At 46.7% G+C, this 23167-nt stretch overlaps 2 protein-coding genes across 2 annotated transcripts in view; both read left to right on the forward strand.

Annotated features, from left to right (window-relative positions):
- Nucleotides 1–9123, forward strand: part of CACNG4 (calcium voltage-gated channel auxiliary subunit gamma 4) — a 35809-nt gene extending 26686 nt beyond the window's left edge. The window contains exons 2-4 of the mRNA XM_052688120.1: nt 2415–2498; nt 6780–6920; nt 8099–9123. Of these exons, the coding sequence (XP_052544080.1) occupies nt 2415–2498; nt 6780–6920; nt 8099–8637 (764 nt within the window). The 3' untranslated portion in view covers nt 8638–9123. The remainder of the gene's footprint in view (nt 1–2414; nt 2499–6779; nt 6921–8098) is intronic.
- A 6474-nt stretch (nt 9124–15597) lies between these two features.
- Nucleotides 15598–22885, forward strand: CACNG1 (calcium voltage-gated channel auxiliary subunit gamma 1). Its single transcript, XM_052688119.1, has 4 exons — nt 15598–16053; nt 19859–19933; nt 21325–21462; nt 22158–22885. Exons 1-4 carry the CDS (start codon nt 15813–15815, stop codon nt 22382–22384), a joined length of 681 nt encoding a protein of 226 aa, XP_052544079.1. The 5' UTR covers nt 15598–15812; the 3' UTR covers nt 22385–22885.
- Nucleotides 22886–23167: the final 282 nt, after the last annotated feature.

The raw sequence follows: 23167 nt of genomic DNA on the forward strand, positions 1-23167 counted from the left end.
GGTTCAATGAGCTGTCACTGAGTTACATGACACCTATTAGGATTATGGAAAAAAATTATCCAGTTTGTTGCTGTCATTAGCTATCCAGTATTACAGACACTAGAGAGAACCCTGAACCAATATCCATGATCTCAACTATAGCAAAAGGACTGGGAGGAATGTTTTGTATTCCCAGGCATTGATACAGATTCAAGTTTCACAGCCATGTACTGTGGCTGGTCAGAATGATCAACCTCTATATCCCTAAAAACTGCAAATGAAAAGGAATTCTCAAGCTCTTCTAGAATTTTCTGCTTAGGACAGATTATCTTTTTCTACCTCTGCTAGTCCTGGTGGGAGAGGCTCAGGGTATAAAGGACAGAGGGTCAAAGCCACAACCCAGGAGAAAGCCAGACACTGTTAATCCCAACCCCCCCTGTCCTGCTGGCACATTTCAGCCCTGCAGTGGAAGGGATGGCTCCATGGCCTCACTGCAGGAGAAAGTTCTGCTAAGGGGCCCATTTCATTCCAAACTTTAATAACATACAGCCATTTTACGGAGGCTGAAACCCTCCCACAATCCATCAGCTCTGCAGACACCAGAGGCTTGGGGAATTTGGTTTTGCAGACTTTGTGTCTCTTAATTGAATTTCTGGAAGCAGGACATTTGTTTGGGCTGCTGCCCATGCCCAGGCAATGGAGCTTCATAAGGAGCAATTGTGAGAGTTCTGTTCCCTGTGAAACTTCTGCTTTTCTACCAACTCCAGATAAATTCAATCAACTGAATTACAACTTATTGAAGAGATACCTGCAGCCTGCCCAGGAACCCAACCTGTATGCACAGAAGCAGAGTGCCATTGAAAGGCCTATTTCCACAGGATACTAGCATGAGAGGACTATTTTCTATTTATTCTTCTTGCACAGGAAGGAAAATAAATCATACTCTGAATGTATTTCCTCTAATTTTGCCTATTATAGTGAAAAGGCTCGTAGAAATACCCATCCCATCTCAGAGGATCTGTTATCCTGGGAGAGGTTTCCTTGTGTGAGCTGCCATAAAAACAAACAGCGGGATCTTTAAAATCTGGGCTTGCTGGGATACATGCAGCCCCAAATTTGGGGCAGGGGGACACGAGGGGAATGTGCTCAGTGGGTCTGCACTGGCATGGCACTGCCTTCTGCACCAGAAGCCCTGCTGTGTTCTTCACAGCCCCTGAAACGCTGTACAGGGAAAGCCAGAGCCGTTCCCACAATTAGAGCAGATCTATCATTTGCTGGAAGAATTAAATACACTGTAGTAGCAAACCTGCAGTTGACACTCAGAGGGTGCAATTGAAATCCCGTGGATTAGTAATTCTTTTGAGATCTTTGTAATCATTGGTAATAGGTAGTGAAATAAATCCACGGTTATATCCTACAGACTGCAGCTGTGCTTCTGTTAAAGTCGTATTAAGTGATGGTTTTTAAATCCTTCTGCCAGCTAGAGCTGTAAGTACCAAAACTCCAGCGCAGAAGATAACTCCCCCAGGGTGATGGATGCTCCTGAGCACCAAAGCGCTGCTTAATGAATAATGAAAGCAGCAAGGCAGGATCACACCTCAGGGCCACGCTGCTGCAGGAAGCTCTCAGACGGACCTCCCCATGCAGCTCCTGCAGCAGCAGGCACAGCACCCAGGCTGAGACCGGCTGCAGATTCTGCGTAATCATAGAAAGTAAGATAAAACACTTTTTATAAAGCAAACCTTTATGCAGGTGGACAAAGTGCTGAATGCTCTGCCTTGTTCACCCATCCAACCTGGCATTGTTCCTGTGGGCCTCAGGAGTACGTGCTCACAGCCTGGCTTCCTGCACGGGCTACCAGCTAGCTGAGCAAATGTGCCATTAAGAACTGAACCAACCTTCAGAGGGGGACGTGCAGGTTGAAGTCGCAGCAGGAGGAGATTTATGGACATGTTTTCCAATTGAAGAGCCAGCAGACAGTTCAACATCCAGCAGCTCTGATAAGGAAAGCAGCAGCTCACGGGGATGAGCATGGCTCCGGTGCCCAGTGTAACTCATGATGTGGGGCAGGGACCCACAGGGACAGCTATGCTAGAAAGAAAAAGCAGCTCTGCAGACTTGGTATCCTACAAAGATAAGAACAGCATTGAGAAAATAAAGCATAGAGAGATTAAAAAACTCAAGGATACTAGTGGCAGAGTTAAGAGAATAACAGGGAAATCCTGGCTGTCCTTTCCTGCTGCTGAGCTTCTGGTCAACTTGCTCCAAATTCATAACCTAAGAGATGGTTTCTTGATGGCATGAAACATCAGTGGCAAATTAGTTGCACAAGTAGAGTACTCTATAGAAAGAGGGAAGGAGAGTAAAGCAGAGCTGACGGAGGGACTTCTACCTGCTTCTCTTGAATATGTGTTGTTTGCTTTGTTTTCATTTAGGAATCTACAAAGGACACTGCTTCCGAATCAACCACTTCCCTGAAGACAATGACTACGACCATGACAGCTCGGAATACCTTCTCCGTAAGTTGGAAAGCAGCACCTGGTGCACAGAACTAGGAGCCAAAGAGAGGCACTATTCATTGCAAGAGCCCAGTCCTCAGGGATCACTATTTCAAGGATTTCCTCCACGCGTGGAACTCACACCCATTCTCTTAAAAATTACATGGAAACATTCTAAATGGAAACAACAGCATTCCCAGATTGGAAAGGATGTTTTACAGAGGGAGCATTTAGTTGGTTCCTGTAGCAAAAGCAATCTGAGGAGTGAGTTCCTGCCCATGAGGAAGCTTTTCCTGTCACTTAAACACAGCCCTTATGCAAGCCTCATCCTTTGCAGCTGCTCCAAACCACCTCCCATGCAGTGAAATTGCTGCAGCTTAGAAAGGAAGCTGAAATTCCTGCAGATAACAGCAAAATCTCAGCAGGAATGTGGGCTGCAATTTCCCTGCACGGCAGCTGGTCGCTGATGCTCTGTGCTGGTGTGAAAGCCCGCACAGAAGTACTTCCATCCACTGACACAGTGCTTGAAATAATGGCACTCGTTCTGCCTTCCTCCTGACCATGGCTCCCTCGGTAGATACAACATCTTGAAACCTGAGTGTGAAACTTCATGAATCCTGCAAAATCTGAGTTAGATTTCCCCTCCCCTTAGCTGTGTTACCTTGATGTTCCTCTTGTGCAAAAGAGCTGCCCAGCGAAGCTGAAAGCAATGCCTTTTGCAAGAGAAAGAAACTGCAGTACACAAGGTGTTGGGAAAGAAGCTTCAGGGAGCAATGAGTGTGGCTGCTGGCTGAGACATCCAGCGAGGCAAAATGCTCCTCAATTACACCGCTATTAATTACCTGAAACACCATTTAGAGAACAACTCTGTCCTTTTGCTCGCTTCTGGGAAACAACTTCTGTTTACTAAGACAAGAAGGAGGAAAAATAGGGCTTTTTGAAAAGTGTGCTTACCAGAAAACACAGATCTTTTTTCATCTTTCCTCTTGTCAATTTAGATCAGTCATGATGCTGGGGTGACGTGATTGCAGTGCTTGGGCAAAGGCAGGCTTGCAGAGTGTGAGCGCGGTTGCATTTATCTTTCATACAAAGCCTTGGAACTAATGTCAAATTGATGCCAAGTCAGCTTTAGGAAAGAAACATCATTAGGAAAAGGACTTTAAAGGAAAAATGAATTAAGCAGCACCTTGATAAAAGTGCATTATGTCATTTTTGTTTGGAGGAAGGGATGGGAAAAACAGTTACAGCCGCTCTGTAAGACAGGAGATGGGTGAATTGTTTGTAAGCATACTGCGACTGATGATCCTAAAAGCTGCTTTCAAGAGTCACTAAGTACAGACCTTAAAAGCAAGTTGGCACAACCCTTGGTACCTCCTGCAACACTGGGATGCAGCCACTGCTCCATCAGGTCTGAGCTCTGCACGGATAGCAGGAACCTCTGCTTTAACTCCAGGAAGGAAAACTGCCACTTCAAATGAAATGTATGCAAATGATTTAGAAATTACTGGAAGGTTATGTATGTAAATCAAGAATAAATGAGCTTATATGTAAATGTATATATCATCTAATGAGAGACAGATCTCGTCTAACTTGGCACAGGAACAAGGATGTTTGCATCCTGCTCACAAGAGGCATGAGACCCTTCTTCCCACTTCTGTCCCCTCTGCAACACCTTTGCAAGCTCCTGTCCCCACATCAGCCATCAGGACCTGCAGCCGTTCTTCGGCACAAGACCTTGGCTGGGGACAGCCCTAATTTTTGTCTCAGGGAGGCAAAGAGAAAAGCACAGTTCCCATCCACGCTGTGCTCAGATGAAGGCACTGACCCGACCTTGTGTGCACCCTGTGCTCCTGGGAGAGCAGCACATGGGCTCTCAGCCTGCCCTGCAGATACCAACCTGGCCTAGACTTCAGATTAATGTGAACAAAATAGCACCAGCAGAGCATCCCAGTTCAAAATCCTATTGAAATCAGTGAAAAAATGCCTAATCTTAGGGAACTTCAGTCCAGGGCATGAGTAGGAGCAGCAGTCCGGATTTCACCCCTTCTGCAGTCTTTCACCCAGTCTGCTCCCTGCAAAACCAGAGGAGCAGCAGCTGCAGTGACTGCAAACACGTGCAAGGAAGCTGTAAGCCCTCCTGCTCAGCTCCTGTGGCTGCTTGCAGCAGGAAGGCAGCGTGGGGCCAAGCACAGCCTCGTGGCTGACGGCACAGCCCATGCAATGCTTCCCTGAGGTGCCAGTGCACAGAGCACGGCCGATGCGAACGGACAGGATGGTAAACAAGGAGAAAGCAGGGGAGAGAGCAAAGCCCAGATTCCCTTAATGTTTTTTGATCTGCTGTCATTTTATTACCAGTACTGGGAGACATACGTAAATTCTACATGGTACCTATGAGTATTCCTTTTAAATTCCAGAGCTGAAAGTAGCCATCGTACCCAAGAGAACATGATATGTTTTGTTTCTCTTCACATTAATTAACTCATAAAGAAAAATTACCTCTGGGGCTTTTTACTAGATGTGATACAACCCACCCCATGTGCACGGCACGTCTGTCAAGTCTCTTCTCATACTGTCACTGAAGCAGTTTAGAGAAGTCCTTTGAAATCACAGAACTGTAGTGGTTGGAGGGACCTGTGGAGATCCCCCGGTCCAACCCCCAACTAAAGCACGTTCCCTGGAGTAGGCTACAGTCATTATCAAATTGTTATAAACAGCTTGAAGATGAAGTATAGGAAAAAATAAGCAGATAGTGTGGCCACAGCAAATTTCAATCCTATGCTGCCTTTTGTTGGGGTATGAATAGGGAGTGATTTGAGATGCTTCTGTGTCCATGAGCACAGAGTCTTTTTCTGATAACCAATCCCAAAAACTGACCCAAAAGTCAGAGCACCTCTGCCTCTGACCACACACGGGGACGCACCCAGCACAAGAGAATGCACTCTCAGCACTCAGCTTGCATCCATCGGTGACCTGACACCCTCACACCTTGGGTTTGCCAATTACTGCAAAACTCATTCTAAACAGGAAAGCACCCAACTGAGCTGGGTTAAATCCGGCCAGAACATTCCCTGTCAGCAAAGAACACGTGCAGCAGCGTTGCCAGGATTGGTAGGAGATGTCCTTTTCACACAGTGGCAGATCAATACGGGCACAAGCTTCCCAGGCAGGGACTGTCTCTTTGCTTTATGTTTGCATCATCCTAATGAGCCCAGGGCCTGTCGCTGGGGTTCCCGGGGGCTTTGCAGCACACACAAAAGCACTGCTGTTATTAAATGCCCAGCCCTGTTCCTCTTGCAATCTGTGGGAGTTTTGCCACCGGTCACCAGGGGAATCGTTAGAAAGCAATTCACTAAATTAGCAACGCCACCGCCATCAGAAGTCAAATGAGAAATCAGCAGCAGCAGCATCTGGCCATTCCTCCTTGAGAAGCAGCACCGTGTGTCCCCAGGAAGATGGCACCTGAGGGGAACTGCAGCAGCCCATGGCCCCAGATGCTGTTTGCTGGCAGCTTTTCCCTCCTCGTACCCGCAGCCCTGGGGGTCCCCCATCTCCCTGTGCATGTCCTGACACTAGTGCTGCCTGCTCCACTTTCAGCTGCTGCCTTGCCCCATAGTGCCCCATAACGTCCCATAGGGCCTGAAGGCTGGCTAGAATCAGTGGCTTAGATCCTTGTGCGGGGATTTTATAGCCCATACTGATGAACGGGCTGAAGCACACGGAATTTTAACTGACTCCATTTAGCTGTCAGGAAATGAAACACAAACGTCTGAGATATACTTGTTAAAATTTCCTCCTTAGAAACCTGAAAGGTTTCAAAGTCCTAAATACTCAACAGGGAAGAAGAAAAAAAAGGAGTAATTATCTCACTGCTAACACAAATGCTGCAAACTCCAAGAGCCGTGCTTTGCTCACCTTACACACAGCAGCAGACCCTCTGGTGAGGCTGTCCCCAAACAGTGCACAGTTCATCACCAGTTCATGAATATTTTAGTGCTGCCCGCTGCGTGATGCTGGCTGTCATTTACCTCATGCTTCATCAGAAATGTTCTGGTGGCATCACATTAAGGCAAAAACATCGGATTTCCTAGGAGGAAACTCGAGAGATTGATGTTGCTCAAATGAAGGTTGCCCTTCTACATTGGCCACCCACCTGGGCTCCCCCACACCTGCCCACAAATGCAGAATCAGTGGTAACTGCAGCAAAATTTGGGGTTTGGAGACTTTGCAGTCTCCACAGCAGCACCTGAGGAGGCATCTGAAATGATTACTGTCTGTTGTGTTTGCTTCCTATCTCCCCTGCAGGCATTGTCCGTGCCTCCAGTGTGTTCCCCATCCTAAGCACAATATTGCTGCTGCTGGGAGGGCTCTGTGTTGGAGCAGGGAGGATTTACAACAGCAAAAACAACATTATTCTCAGCGCTGGAATTCTCTTTGTCGCAGCAGGTATGTTCTCCTTAAATTGAGTCCTTAAGAAGGGCTGCCTTTTAGGATTGAAATATGCATAAGTGCAGCTTCATCTTGTGGGGAAGCCACCAGCAAAACCCAGCATGACCTGGCCAGGCCAAAAATACCATGGGGTGATTCCCAGCCCACCTAGGAGAGAAGGACACTGTATCACATCCACAGTTCTTCAATTTCCTGAGTTTCTTCCCCAGAATCCCAGTTCTTTCAAGCCGTTTTCCTTGCAGGTGGGTGTCATGTGCTCCTGCAGCTTTATGCTGCTGAGCTGCTCATATCCAAATCAGGAAATCTTGTTTTTGTTGCCGATGAAGGCAAGCACAAGGAAAACAAGTGGGGTCAAGCCTTCTGGCTGGCTGCAAAGCTTTGCTTCTAGGGCTGATTTTCACATGGAGCAACTGGGTGACACATCTCTTCCTGTATCCTTTTCCTGGGTTGAGGGCATGACCAACCTCATATTGGGCAAATTTCTCAAGAAAAAGAAATGTTTTTGAAGCTCTTCAAAATGCGAATTCTTGAGAAACTATCATTTTCTTGAAAAAGAAATTGCAGGAAGCTAAAGCTTGTAGCATCCAGTTTTTGCTCTACTTAAAATGTACTAAACACAAGATGCCTGAATGGAAGCATGAATCAGGCATCTCTTACATCCCGGCCCTTTTTTCCTCTTCTGATATGAGAGCAGAAAAACTTCACCTATGCTAGGTGAGTATGCTTTCCAAATTAGAAACGTCCAAGAGAGTCATCCACATTGTTAATAGACTTCCCTGAAGCTCACATTAAGCATGCTGCATTCAGATGGAAATTCAGCAAGGTGGAAGAGAACTTGTCTTGATGAAGGTGAACAGCCATAGCCCTGAGCTCAAAATGTATTTTTATTACTAACAATATTAGCAAGTTCCCATACGCTACTTCTTTCTCATCATGTCAGTGAAGAAATGGGGACAGATCCTGCTGAATCCTTTAAGATCTTTTCAAGCAACCGTGAAAACGACATTCTTTGTTTTTCAAGGACAAACGAAATCTTCGGATAGTTAAGAGTAAATGTAATGTAATGAAATTTCCTGGTCATAGTCTTAGAAATATTCTTGTCTAAAAGGTAACATGGCTTGAATTTTTTAATTTCCCAGCCACGTGACAGCTGACTTCTGTTTTTCTCTCTCTAGGACTAAGTAATATCATAGGGATCATTGTCTACATATCAAGCAATGCAGGTGACCCAAGTGATAAGCGAGATGAGGACAAAAAGAACCATTACAACTACGGTTGGTCTTTCTATTTTGGAGCCTTGTCTTTTATCGTGGCCGAAACCATAGGTGTTCTGGCTGTGAACATTTATATCGAGAAGAACAAAGAGCTGAGGTTTAAGACCAAGAGGGAATTCCTTAAGACTTCTTCCAGTTCTCCTTATGCCAGGATGCCAAGCTACAGGTACAGGAGGCGGAGGTCCAGGTCCAGTTCTCGATCCACAGAGCCTTCTCCATCTAGAGACATTTCCCCGGTTGGCATGAAGATAGCAAGCACCATTCCCATGAACGAGATTTCCATGTACACTCTGTCCAGAGAGCCCTTGAAGGTCACAACGGCCGCCAGCTACAACGCAGACCAAGAAGCCAGTTTTCTGCAGGTCCACAACTTCCTTCAGAAGGAATTTAAGGAAGGACTCCACGTCAACATGGTCAACAGGAGAACAACACCAGTCTGAAGTTCCTTCCCTCCCTGTGGTTTTTGGAAAAAATATCAGAACAGACCTGTCATGAAAGAGAAGGAGCGATGTTAAAATACCCTCTCACCTCTTTAACTGTGGCATGTATTGAGGCAGCAAGTGGGGATCCTATGGACCAACATAAAGATGTTACACGCTTGTAGCTTTTTCAAAGCTATTTGGAGTTTGTTTCTTTCAGTTCTTGGTGTCACGAGATGAAGGTAGTTCATGTCCCTGCACTTTTGTAATGTGTACAAAGTCTTGGAGAAGCTGCAAAGGACTTGCCACCAGTGTGTTTCAAGGGTCGCAGAATTGTTGTACAACTGTTTTCTAAATCGAGATCCCTTACTACAAACTGGCAACTATAATTTACAACCAAGCCCAAGGATATGAACTTGTCCTCCAGTGATCTGCTCCCCTTTGACACAGTGTGAGCTTTGCCTCTTCCAAAAAAGAAAAGAAAAAAAAGAAATATATAGAAGATATTTTTGAAGACAACACCATCTAAAACTGACCTGCGCTACTGAACACGTAGATCATTCATGTGCTGAACATTACAGACTCCCTGATGGGGCATCCAGGGGTCTCCTACCTGGGGGTGGAAGGCAACCCCTCCGGGCAGCACGGGTGGGGAGAACAGGGTGGGTGCATTGCCCAGCGCCTAGCAAGGGAGGGACTAAGGTAGGTGGGACTTGAGCATCTTTGCAAATATCATTTCTTGCCTAACAATTAGAAAACTTGAATTCTCATTCCGACTAGCCCTAGTGCCTGATCCGGCGAGGTGCTGAGTGCTGTCTGCCAGGAGCAGGCCCCTGCGGACTGCGTGCAGCCAGGGTGAGGAGCAGGGCTGAGCCTGCGACCACAGCCCCCATTTCCTTACTGCTTCACAAGTGCAACACTAACGCTACTGGAAACTAAGATATCTGAGCAACACGTGTACGAAGATGAGAAGCTGATACGTTTGGACTAGCAGCACATCCTGCAGCAATGGGAGCTGAGCGTTGACGGAACGGATGGTGACTTCGTGTTTTTTGAAATGGAACAAAAAACAATCACCATTTATGAGATATTTATTAAACTCTTTTTATTATGAATAAGTGCCGCATGGTGCAAGGTATAATTGCTTTTAGATGGAAATGATGGTTCAGCCTAATTTAATTTATTTTGTAATGATGATTCTACTTATGTGCAGAGAGCCCACAGGAAACTCTATGCATCTCCTAAGGGGGAGACTGGTCTGCACCCTTTGCTTCTATATGTTTCTAAAAGAGTTCGAATTCTTTTTTCTTTTAAATTTCTGTTTTTGTTTTTACACCTAGGCTTGGATTCTCATATCTCAAGGTCCTGACTTGAAGGTAATTCAATTTAACAGTACTCACATCTCTTTTAGTGATCATTCAGCCAAGCCATACGAGAACGAGGTGCCAGGTTCCCCTTGAACGAGTTAGTTGCAATGAGAGAGGAGCATCCAGTTCCTGTAGGCTGCTTTGAACACATCCATCTTTTTCACCCTGAAAATCTTTTCTACCTGGAGACTAGAGAAGTGATGACAAGGAAAGAACATGACTTGGGAAGCTGACAGTGAGAGATTTCAGCCAAGCTGTTACAACCTCCTTAGTCTTAACTCACCCTGTGGTGGCCGCGGCATCGCAATGCAATGGTGGTTTGGATGCGAGGCTTTCAGCCAGTGGAACCAAGTCCTCCAGCAAAGCCCTGGGGGAGCTGCCTTAACAACCCAATAAGTCAAACCTCTCCCTCCCACCTAAGCCCTGCTTGGCCCTCTCTCCTTGCAAGAACCGAGACAATGCTCAGTCCTAAGCGCAAGTCTTCCCCTAGTCGCTGTCTTGCTCTGTTCTGCCCTCATGGCAGCAGATGATGGAAAGCATGATTTTGGCAAACCATCCAGCGGAGGTGGGCTGGAGCCTTCATCCCCGCTTGTTAAGAATTTCCATTCAGGTTAAAACTCTGCTGGGATCCTTTTTCAGACCTCTGAACTCTGAGAGCTGATATGAACGGAGTGATGGGAACTATTGAAAAGAAGTAGAAAACACCGTGCTTCTTTCTGTATCAACACACTATGGAGAAAGGTATTACACGAGCTTTTTAAAAATACACAAACAGAGGCAGATGAGAAAACTTTTTTACCTACTTTTCGGCTAGGACAACGTAAAAGAATTCTAAAATTATTAAAGTTCTTGATGAAAGGTTTTTTTTACAAGAATCTTTATGCTTTCAAACAATAAATTATTTCCTACTTTTTGAGACTTCGTAATATTAAAATACTTTGATTAGCTATGATAGAAGTAGAAGTTTGCAATGAAAAAAACCTTCTGTCTCATTAGTGCGTCATACTAAGTGCTAATTAATTTACATCTAATTATAGTCAATGTATTTTTCAAGTGCAATTTCCCAGAACTATTTGTTTCCCACTGTGTTAATAAACTAATAGAAATAAGTCCCATCCGTGTTTACTGTAATTAAGAATAAAACCATTCCCTTTCAAACCAGGAGATAGATATAGGCTGTTTGTTCTAAACTCATGTCCATTGAACAGAAAGTGGACAGTGTGAGGTTCGTTTTGCGCCTTGGTTTTGTTCTTTTTATCTTCATTTGGAGTAAACGTGTTTGAATCCTCTCAGAGTGGGGCTGTGTCCCTGAGATGGTGCTGGGACAGGGATTCGAGGCACTGGGAGGTGATGGGGATTGGGATGCACATCCTGGGGGAGGACAGGGCAGTGATTTCATATCCCAAAAGTCATGGTTTGTGTCAGACTGCAGCACACTGCCTTGTTCAGCCAAAGCCAAAAACAAGCTGTGACATTCGACAATTCCATTTAAAAATAAAAATCCTCCATAAATCCCTTTTCCTGGAGAAAACTCTGATTCCAACAAAACAGTGATTTGTGGCATCCCTCCAGGTGAACAGGGTCGATCAGAATGCGCTGGATTGCTGTTGGACTTTGAAAGCACTCAACGATAGCTTAAAATAAACCTTCAGTTTCTCCACACCTCTCTGTTCATCCCCGGACAGCATCTAACACAGATCAGCCCTGGTTTCTCAGTAAGGCCTGCAGGTATCATCATCCCATCATTAACAACAGCCGGTCCTTTGGAAATAGCCTACAGCATACCGCAACAGCAGAAATGCCATTGGAGCAGATTCCATTTTCTGAGAAACAAATTTCGGGTATCTCATCAGCTCTCTCCTCCTGGTTTCTCATACAGAATAGGAGAAATCACTTCATGTGCCCGTACTACTAACAGTAAACTCTTTTTATATTTCCTTTCTGTATGGATCACAAATCCACAAGGGCTAATATATCACATCCCTTGAGGTTGCATTTCTGTCTGCAGTTCTAATGTGTTATTGCCACTGTGCTTCAGTTCTGCTGGTGTAATCACAACCGTGTATAATGTACTTAATCCTTCCTTTTTAAATAAACCATTTTAAATGTATATCTGGGTTTGCCTGGAGAAAGATATATAGATTCTCACCTTCCAGATTCTCTGAGATGAAATTTCTGCATTGTTGTTTTTTTTCATGTTTCTACCTATTTTGATAGCAGCTAGTTAGTGTTACTGGAAGGGTATGGACAGTCTTGTGTTCATAGAGACCAAGAAATACCCAGGATAAACCACCTCTTCAACACTTCCAAACATTTGGGTAGGAACTTCAGAAAAAACCTTCTAGTTCCTAGATTCTAAGATTCTCGTTACCAGCTTGAATGTGGACCAGATGATGCACACTCTTTAGTTGCTGGCTGAGTGTCTTCCTCAAATACTTCTTTTAACTTTCCCTTCCTATGTCCTACACCTCCAGATGGTCTTTCAATAGAAAGCTGCTCGTGTGCCTGCACACCAAGAGACCTGCAGCCCCCAGTGCTCACAGCTACACAAGGTACCACAAACAGGGAGGCTGTGGAGAGGGGAGCCAAGGTAGAGCCCTTATGGCTGTAGAAAGTGGAAAAGGGTAGAGAGAGGAGGATGTGGTATTTCCTCAGGAAAGAGAAAATGAATCAACATGGGAGGTGCTGGAAATAAAATGGACTTAGGAGTGCTCTACACCTCATCTTACAGCCCCAGCAGAACTGCAGGCAGCACTACCAAGAGGGAAGCACTGCCCACAGGATTGGAGCCCGCAGGGAACTGCATGCCATGGGGCTGCTGGGCTGGCAGATGGGCAGCAGGCTGCTTTTTCTATTAAAAAAAATATTAAAAAACCCATTTTGCTCTCACCGTCTGTGAGGATTTCAGCCTCAGGCCGTGCCCAATCTGCTCCACCCTCAGCCCTTGTCACCTGGTGAGAGTCTTCTCCAAGAAGGGAGCTGCAGATCCTGCTTAATGCCCTCATGGTGAACAGAGGTCAGTCAGCACAAAATGCAGAATGGTGCAGATGTTGTGGAGCAGAGCCATGCCAACACCTCTGCTGGGACAAAAAAAGGCAACGCTTGGTCACGAGACATCATTTATCATTTTCTATAATGAAGAAACATGACAGTGTCATTTTCACTTTTTCACTTGCTGCTGCTAAGTGCCGCTAATTACAGCCCTCCCTGCTTCCCAACAGGTCCTCATTAATGCTCTGTTTATTTTTCATGTGATATTGATTTCTGAAGGCAAATGCTGCCCAGCTGACACAGGGAGACAGAGAGAGCCATTCCTTGCTGCCCTTCTACCCCTCTGGGTTTCAGCTTCACTGGATGTTTGTCCAGAAATCCCACAAAGTTTGGGGAGAACAGGGCCTGTGGGAGAACAATCCAACCAAGGAGTTCCTTTTCTCAGGAACCAGTGGCACCAAATCACACTTTTTGGCCAGGGAAGGGTGAATTTTTCTCTTTATTTCATTCATTCTCTTTATATTCATTCTCTTTATTTCCTGGATGTTTTTAACAAAATTCATACCCCACTTCCACCACCCCCTTCCACCACTCCCCCAAAAAATTAAAAAAGGCAAATTCTGAAGAACAATCCAGATCAGAGTACCTGAATGAGAGCAGCAGGCATGATCCTTGCCAGCACTGGAAGAGACATAAAAATCTACAGCAACAAAAGCAGCAATGAGTTCCCTCTCCTGCAGCCCTTGTAGGATGTAATTAGTCTAAAGCATGATCATTAGCACTTCCTTCCTCAGCAACCAAAGCACTTCTTTATGCCCACATTTGCAAACACGCACTCATGTCTGCAGCCAGGATGCAGCTCTGAAGATTGACTGATGCCCAGTGAAATCTAACAAGAGACTGCTTCAAAAGAAAAAGGCATTACGTTGTTAATGCACTCCTTTTCCACTTTCAAGTCTGCTCCCATTAGGCTTTTCCAGTTTCACGAGAACTCCTGGCTCCAGTTAAGAAATAGAAATGTAAGCCTTTAATATTTCCCTCCGTGTGACATGATAGCATTTTTATGCCTCAGAAAACACAGTGCCATCAGCCATTTGAAACATAATTCTTTCAGCCAGGGAGATACGTGCTGCCACCCCTGGAAAGCCAACGTTTGGGGCAGAGCTGGTCCAACCCAGCACTGGGCTGCCTCAGCAGCAAGAACTTCCAGCTGCTGCCAAAGAGGCAAATTCTCATTTCAATTCCAGTTACTTAGAAAGAATATTTTTCAGCTCTATTTTCTTCCCCTTTCCCACACTCACCCTTCACCCTTAACTCACTGCTTCAGATTGTCCTCATTAATCTGATCTGGCACCTCTGCACCTTTATTTTGACACCAAATTGGGGTGTTCATTAAAACAGCGGCGGAGCAGCGTTGACATTATCTTGACATGATAACACGATATTTGCAGATTTCCTCTGACATTTTTTTAACCACCCTTCTGACATTCAGGTACTGTCACCCCCATCAGTTTGACATCACAATTGGAATGTCACCTCCACAGTGGCCTCTGCAGTGACATTATCTTCAAATCAGTTCTACAATCAACTGGAATATCAACGGGAAGGAGAAAATAAACCAGGAAAAAAAAAAAAAAAAAAAGAAGGCAGCAAAAGTTTCCAGTTGCATCTATGTGAAAAATTGCAGTGTTTTACTGTTGTTGCATGGGTGCAGCATGGTGCAGCCATTGGCAAAGGTTCTTTCAGTCTTCAAACTAGAGCTGAGGGCTGTGTTCAGGGCAAGGGAGAGGTAGAAGAAATGTGAAATAGAATCAACTTCAGTGAAGTTTCCAGCAAAAAAAAAAAAAAAAAAAAAAACCCAAAACCCTGAAGGAATGCCAAACCTTTGTGTCTCATAGAACCAGTCATAGAATCATTGAATGGTTTAGGTTGGAGGGAACCTTTAAAATTATCCAGTTCCAACCCCCTGCCATGATAGTCCCCCACCAGCTCAGGCTGCCCAGGGCCCCATCCAGCCCAGTCCTGAGTGCCCCCAGGGATGGAACATCTGCATCCCCTCCGGGCAGCACTGCCAGTTCCTCACTGCCCTCTGAGTTGGAGCATATCATTTGAATATAGAATGACAGAATGGTTTGGGATGGAAAGGATTTCAGATACCATTTATTCCCAACCATTCTCCAGTGGCATTATAATAATATAACTTGACAATATTTCAGAAATTAAACTAGATATAAACCTTTCTCTCCTTCTGGAGGGAACCACAGCACCTTCCTTCAGACATCTCAAAATACCTTCACGAGTCAATATGAGTCACAGCAAGCAATACAATAGATAAATTGGCTCCTTTGGCACGTCCTTTAGAGCCTGCCCCTCTGCCAGCACCCGGCTCCAAAGCAGACACAGCCACGAGCTGCCGGCGTGTGCAGGCACTTTGCAGGCTCTGGCTCTGTTATTAAGCTATTTAGGATCAGACTGAACGCAGCTCCGCCGCTATTATAAACACAGATGGTTTAGAACCTAGCTGAAAAGTTAATCATCCCGTTAATGCCTATTTCTGGGCATGCTGCAAGTCAGCAGAACGGAGCCTTTCAGTGGCGGTAGCGGCTCCGAAGGAGCACCCGCTTGGCTGTGGGAATCCAAAACAAACGCGGGATGGAACGGGGTGGAAAGCTGAGCTTTCCTCACTCTGTGCATTAATAGCCTCCTGACACAGCCCAGCAGCTGGGGCTGACATTTGCAGAGGCTCAGACGCGCCAGGACGACGGGAGCCCGCGTGAGGAGGCTGCAGGCAAGCAGGGCCCAGGGGAAGACGGTCCAGGAGCCACATCCCGGCGCGGGATGGACGAGACCAAAGCCCTGAAGGTGCGGCTCACCTTCTGCGTGCTGCTGGTGGGCATCTCGCTGCTCTTCGCGGCCGTGGTGACGGACCACTGGGCCGTGCTGAGCCCCAGGGTGGAGGACTTCAATGCTACCTGCGAGGCGGCTCACTTTGGGCTCTGGCGGCTCTGCACGAAGCGGATTCATGTGCAGAAGCAAGGTGCCAAAGAGACGGGCTGCGGGCCCATCAGCCTGCCTGGAGGTACGTGCGGCCGGCCGCCCTTGTGTGGCACTTTGCTTGGGAGGCTGCGGGACGTTGTGGGGAGACAACGTGGCCCACGGGGCTGCACAGAGCTGAGTGTTTGTGGCTGCATTTGTGTCATCGGCTCCAGTGCAATGGCAGCACAGGGTAGGAGGGGAAGAGGGTCGAGCATGGTGGGAATTGGGATGGAGCGAGCTTTGCTGACGTCCCACAGCACCCAGGTGCACTGGCAGCAGCAGGCAGAGCTTTGGCAGAAGGAGGGTTTATAGGACTGGGCCCAACTACGTGGCTGCACTTTTGGATCCCCTAAGCCTGCTCGTGGCCAGCATGAGATTATCCCCAAGCAATTTCAAGAAGAATCATTTCTCAGGGCAGGGAGCTGCCGTTTACATTGCCAGCTTCCAAAAAGGAGTCATAAGCTCCAAAAAGGAGTTCAAAACTAACTTGCTGCACCCTGCACTCTTCCTTCCCCATATTGCCCCAGTGCAGTCAATGGGGAGAGGGCTCAGCTCCATCTGCGGTGCCAAGTCAGCAACATTCGCGCCGCGTGCACTGACGCTCCCATCCGTGGCTGTGCTGCAGGAGGCTCATAGGGAACTGGACAACTTCCAGAACAGAAAAAACAGGCTGCCTTCATGTCAGCTACGCTGCTTGAAATGAAATATATACGTTAGCATATACTCGAAAACTTCTTGTGAACGATCTTAGCGCCCGTGTTTGCTGTACATTGCTGGAATTACCACAGTTCTTTACCTATTTGGCCAAATCATGTGTTCTGAAGAGCGGGGCTCAGTCGCAGTGCTCAGATCTGCCTCGAACCAAATTTGGGAGTGTGTCATTTGCTGCCTCTCACAGAGGTGGTTGTGTGCCCAGGAGCACGTTGCTCACACTCTGCCCTTCCTCACCCTTCCTCACGTGGGGAGCATAGCATCCACAGAAGGAAAACCATAGAAATTGGTCTATAAACACTAAAATGGCACAACCGCAGGGTAAATATAAAGCCCATAAATATCCAGCTGTCTGCAGACAGCAGCTTCACGTCCAGGGCAGAACGAAAGCAGCTCCTGCCTTTGACAGACATCAGCATGTGCTCACAGAGTGCTGAGCCCCAGCCCAGCACTGCCTTTATCTGCAAAGAACCTCAGGGAGCTGAGCCCCACACTGGACAGCCTGCAGCTTTTTCGCTGTTTTTAAAAATACTTGGCATTTTGGATGATATCTTGAGCCATAAGCAGCATCGGGGACCTCAGAGCTCATTGCATTCTCACCTCTGTCATAAAAACAACACCCAAATCCCCTTTTCGTACAGCATGGGGAGGTGGCAGAGCACAGCCCCATGGGCTGGGGCTGCTCAATGCTCAGTGTGCTCATTGGATTGGTCTCAGTCCATGGAGGGGACAGAGCAGCTGTGCAGCCTGAAGCCGTCAGGGAAACCCAAATGGAGCAACAGGAGTGGAGATGCAGACGTTGGTTTTCCTGTAAATCATGAGACATGGTCAGAGATCACTGCCAGGGCTGGAAAAGAAACATCAGAATTTATCACTGCATTAATGAGCATTTAGCAGCCACTCCCTGAGAAAGAAACGGATGGCACAATTAGCACTATTTATTGGGTTTTGAGCTCAGCACAGCTCAAAAAGTAGAGAATGTGTTGGCTTGCAATCCACAGAGCAGAACTGTGATTTAGGCAGGACTTTAAAATTTTACAGCACTCTTGCGAGGATGCTGACAAATTGGAAAGGATTCAGTGTCCTACTATAAGAAGATGAAGATCGAGGAAAGGGCCATAAAAGCTGGGAAAATTCAGGTGAATACAGAGATGTTTTCACCTGTTATCAGAAGCACACTGGGGCAGTGCATTGCTGGGGCAACACAGCTCACATCCACCTCCAGGACAGCCCAAAAGTGTCCTGCTAGCTCAGGGCAGCAGCAGAGATGGGTGCTCTGTAGCTCACATGTGCTGCAAGCAGGCTAAAGACAAGCTGGTAAGTGCGGGAACATGGATGCCAGCATCTGGAATAGAAAGGAAATGTATCAGAGGAAATAGGTTGCCAGCAGGTCTGCCTTGTTCCCCACTGGGAACAACCGTGTCCCCCCAGCAATGATGGCTCTAAAGGGAAGGGGCCAGGAGGGTTGCAGGTGACCCTGGAGCAGGAAGAACAGTTTGTGATAAACCACACATTATGTCCCCAAAGTTCACAGTGGCCCTAAATGACTGCAGAGCCCACGGGCTGTTCCATCAGCATATGACCTGTGGCAGAGAGAATGTAATTAAGGGGTGGAGAGAAACAAAGATCGCCACAGAATTTTCTTCCATTATAAAACTCAATTTAAATCCTATCCATTATGTAAATGTGCTGTGACACAAATGGGCTTTTCTCTAATTCATGATGGCACCAGAGAGGGACTGAAGTGCCTCAGTTCTCTTGAATAACAGGGAATCTTGCTGATAAAGATATTCCCAGCTCAGCAGTGCACCAACGTGTCTTTAAATGGAAAACAACACATTCACAGTAGACAATTCCCTCCTGTGAGAGGTTTTTGTGCATTCCCCTTCACTGAGCCTTATGGAGTGAAGGGCTGGATCCCTGTGTAGCCACTGCACTGCTGCTGGCTTCACCTCATGTTTGGGCAGCCAACCAACCCAAGATGGAGCATGCCAATTGCATCCCATCTCCCTTTAGCACAGGAGCTGAAGAATCCCCCAGCCCGTGTCACCAAATCCTCACTGACATCAGGCACCGGCATGCAGCCTCTGCTCTGGGCCTCAAAATAGGCAATTTTGGACATTGAGGTCTGAGTTCAGCTATGTTTCCTCCAGGAATAATATAGAACAGGTCAGGAGATGCCAGAGCTGAACATCAACTGGATCTTCAGCAAGGAGAAGCTGCAGATGGAATAAAATTCATCTTTTAAAACAAGTAGATAACAGCATCTACGAGGAATCTTCCACTAATGGGCCCAAAAACACTGTCTTAGAATTGCTTATCCCCTGGGAGAGGGAAAGTAAACCTTCCTTGAATCAGTAACTCTGCAACCTGCCATTTACGTGACAGCAAAAAACAAAAGAACCCAAGAGGTAACACAGAGTACTCTGCTACCTCCTCACCACGAGAAAGAAAGGCTGAGAATAAACAACAAATGCAATTTGTGCTGCTGGCTCCCGGAAACCAGTGCTAGCTCCATTACTGAACGGACCAGAGGTGTTGGTGGTAGGAGCTGGTGATCCCAGAGGGACAAACCAGGGTGCAGGAGGCCCCTCCAGCCCAGCACAGCGCAGGCAGTGCTCAGCAGAACGCTGTGGTTGCACATTTCCAGCCAAATTCCCTACAAACAACTGCTTCCCATCTCCACGGGCCTCCAGGCTTCCAATTAAACGGGTTATAAATAGCAGGCACCCTTCGTCCCAGCCGTGCTGCTGCCAGGTTGGGGTCCAGCAGTGTGACTGACGCGGCGGTGTGAGGGGAAGGTGTCCAACCAGCAGCTTTGTCTCTGAGCTGCTCTTCTGCAGGAAGCGTTCCCAAGAGGACACCTGGGGAAGCACAGCTGTCAGGGCTGCTTGAGCACCTCCTGCAGTGTTCTGATAGATCAAGACCCAAATCCTCGAGGTCTGCCTCCTGCTGCTGTTATTGCTCTAAAAAAAAATCCAGCGTTGGCTGCATGTCTGCAGCAAGAATGGGATCCCATTTGTACCTATCCTAAAAACACTGCAAGTCTGCTACATGGGTAGAAAGTAAATCCCATTTTGCTGCATTTTATCAGTGGTTTCCAAGTGAACAGAATTAAATTTCCTTTCTCCTCTCAGCTCATAACTGCTCCTACTTCAAGCACTTCACTCCCGGACAGAGCTCGGAGATATTTGAAGTCACCACCCAGAAAGGTAAGAATAGCCCTAAAAAGCTTCTCCCCAAAACAGCACAAACCGAGGAGCACTTGGGATGGAGGTGAATCATAGAATGGCCTGGTTTAAAAGGGTCACAATGACCATCTGGTTTCAACTCCCTGCTACGTGCAGGGTCACCAACCAGCAGACCAGGCTGCTCAGAGCCACAGCCAGCCTGGAAAGGGGTGAAAGGGTCCCCAAAATGAGGGTTCCATTCTGGCTTCATGGAAAGCAGGAGAGGAATCTTGATCAGATCCCACCCCACACTGCCAGCACACCCCACATCATCCCAGCACCACCCCTATCTGCCACACTTCAAGCCCTCACCATGGAAGGAAGAAGACATCAGTGAACGATTTCACATTGGAATTAAGTCCATGGGGCAGCTCCAGCACGTGGTAAAGACAGCTGAAAAGTGTCACGTTAGGGAAATCATAGAGAAATAGTGGCCATGAGAACAAAGAGCGATACGTTTTCCTTTTCACATTTTGGTGGGAGCTAATTAGTAACAGGCAAAACGATCCCTCATGATTTTGCCTGGAAGACTTGGTTTTTTAAATGGTCTGAAAGGCAAATATCATCAGGCACTGTGGTGTTCATGCATGGCTACATGTGTTAAATATTAAGCTAATCTGAAAAGAAACTCAGTGTCCAAAGGAAGGTCTGAATTCCCCAATTAGTTGTTCCTCGTCCACACAGCTGAATTAAAGCTGGGCAAAATGTCTGGAGCACTCCTTGGTGAGCTGAGCATCCAGCAGGGCACTTATGGAGGGTTCATCCTATGCCCTGAAGAAGCTGAGTCCTCATAGAGCTGGAAATCGTTACCTTACAGAAAAATTAGTAAATAAAGCCCACGCCAACACGTCACCTCTGGCCTCATTTGCCTGCTCAGATGTTGAGCCCTATGGAGCACATGAATCCCACACTGACACAGCAGCATCATGTGTGGGGCCTTGGTGCAGGCCTGCAGACCTTGCGCAGAAATAGCACAGAACTGCTCTTCTGCTGTGAGAGCAAAGCATGGAGGGATGGAAGAAATGAACGTGGAGCACAGTAAGCCTGCAGCAGTAACAGCTTCACAGCAGAGCTGCAGCAGCTCCAGCCCAAAGCTTGCTCAGATCAACACAGCTACCGTTTGGTCTTCCTGAGGATGTTCCTAAGTACTTTCCCTCCCTGTTTTTATGGCTTTTGCATTCCAAAGTCTTGCAGCTGGTTCTTGATTTTGCTTTTACCTGAGAGAAACACTCGATTTCTCAGAGCCCCTTCTCTGCAGCAATGAGAGGACACTTTTTTCTGAGTGTCCTACCACAAAATCACAACAGCTGATGGAAACACACTGGAAATGTGCAGCCGTTGACATGCTTTTGGTGTTTGCTTTCCTCTGGCAGAATACAGCATTTCAGCTGCAGCCATTGCCATCTTCAGCGTTGGCTTTGCAATCATCGGAACAATCTGCGTCCTCTTCTCCTTCCAGAAGAAGAGGGACTACCTGCTGAAGCCAGCATCTATGTTCTACACTTTTGCAGGTAGGAGGGTTGCTGCTTGCCCTCAGCACATAGCACAGCACTGAGAAACTTGGATAAACAATGGGTGGATGGAGACACTGCTCAAAGTGCCCAGGGAGTGGCATTTTCTTCCTATTCACAACAAGATGATGTGTTCCTGTGTGCTGCTCCAGCTCAGCATCACACAGCAGCCTGAATTTTTTCCAACTGCCTTTAAAAGAGGCATTTCTGACACATTAAGTGCAGGCCCTGGTCTAAATCAGAGCTACGCGCTGTTCTATCTCATTTATTCTAAACACAGCAACACATGAAAGCTCAAGCCAAACATCTGATCCAGGCCCAAAATATGTAACTGCCTCCCCAAAATAAGATCACATTTGGACAGAGCTACTAATACCTTGTTGTACCACAATGACTGAAAGACAGAGGTGTAAGCTATCACCTCCATAAAGCCCTTATTCTACCTTTGGAAAAATGCCATAAGACACGCAATTATTCCATCACTTCAGGTTTCCCATTCAAGCCCTCCCAAAATATAATGCTCAACAAGACACTTGTGCTCATGGTGATAGCAGAGGTCTGAATTTGCTGGCATTTTGTTCCTTCAAACGTTCTAGTCAATGGCTCACCTGTGAGTCTCGCAGCTGTGCTGAAAGGTGGTTAAGGATGGAAAACTGGAAGCCAGTTATTCTATCCACTGCTCTCATCTCTTTCAGGTCTCTGCATCATCATCTCCGTGGAAGTCATGAGACAGTCTGTGAAAAGGATGATCGACAGCAAGGACACAGTCTGGATGGAGTACAGCTACTCCTGGTCCTTCGCCTGCGCCTGTTCCGCCTTCGTCCTGCTCTTCATCTTCGGAATCGTCCTCCTCCTCATCGCGTTGCCCCGCTTCCCCCAGAACCCCTGGGAAACCTGCATGGATGCAGAACCTGAGCACTGATGCTCCCCACAGCCATGGGAGAAGCCAGAGAGTATCTTGATAACATTTGTATTTTTTAAGATGTCGGGATCTCACTATACGATGTGCACTCCGTTAACTAAGTCATTAATGAACCAAGGCACGTTCAATTGTAACTACTGCTTCATTTCTTTCCTTCCTTTGTTAATATTAAGAAGAGAGAGCACTCAGCGCAGCACTGTGGGTGAAAGGCCCTGCTCTCTTCCACCTCCCCCTACCAGAGTCTGTTTTGCCATTTAGGATGCCTTGTGCCAATACAACCTGGGGAAAGCGAGCATGGGAAGCTCATGTCATGGAGCAGAAGGCTTCCCCAGGGCATAGCTGGGGCTGGAGAGCAGCTCCATCAGGGAGAATTCCAGCCCTGTGGGAGCCCACCTCCCCCCCTGTGCCAAACACCCCTGATGAGGTGCTCACTGCCCAAACACAAAGGAGATTCTTACACTGTTCTACCAAGCTGTTAGAATAAAGCTGAACAAAAGACCTTGCCTAGCGTTGGGATAAACATTTAACCTACAGACTTACACCACACGGTTCCGTTCTTTTGAATTAAGCACAGCAAAAAAAAAAAAGAACAACAGCAACATATAATTTCTGCTCTATTTAAACTTTGGTGGCAAAGCCAAGGCGTACTGAACATTAAGAGTGGTATTTTCCCTCAATAAAAAGCACAACCTTCTGGTAGCACTATTTTCTGGAAATTGATTTGATGGATGAATCACCCAGCCCATCAACCCCTCTAAGTCCAGCATTACAGTGTAATTCCAT

The sequence above is a fragment of the Tympanuchus pallidicinctus genome, unplaced genomic scaffold (assembly GCF_026119805.1).
Source record: "Tympanuchus pallidicinctus isolate F22 unplaced genomic scaffold, pur_lepc_1.0 scaffold23, whole genome shotgun sequence".
Taxonomy (NCBI): domain Eukaryota; kingdom Metazoa; phylum Chordata; class Aves; order Galliformes; family Phasianidae; genus Tympanuchus; species Tympanuchus pallidicinctus.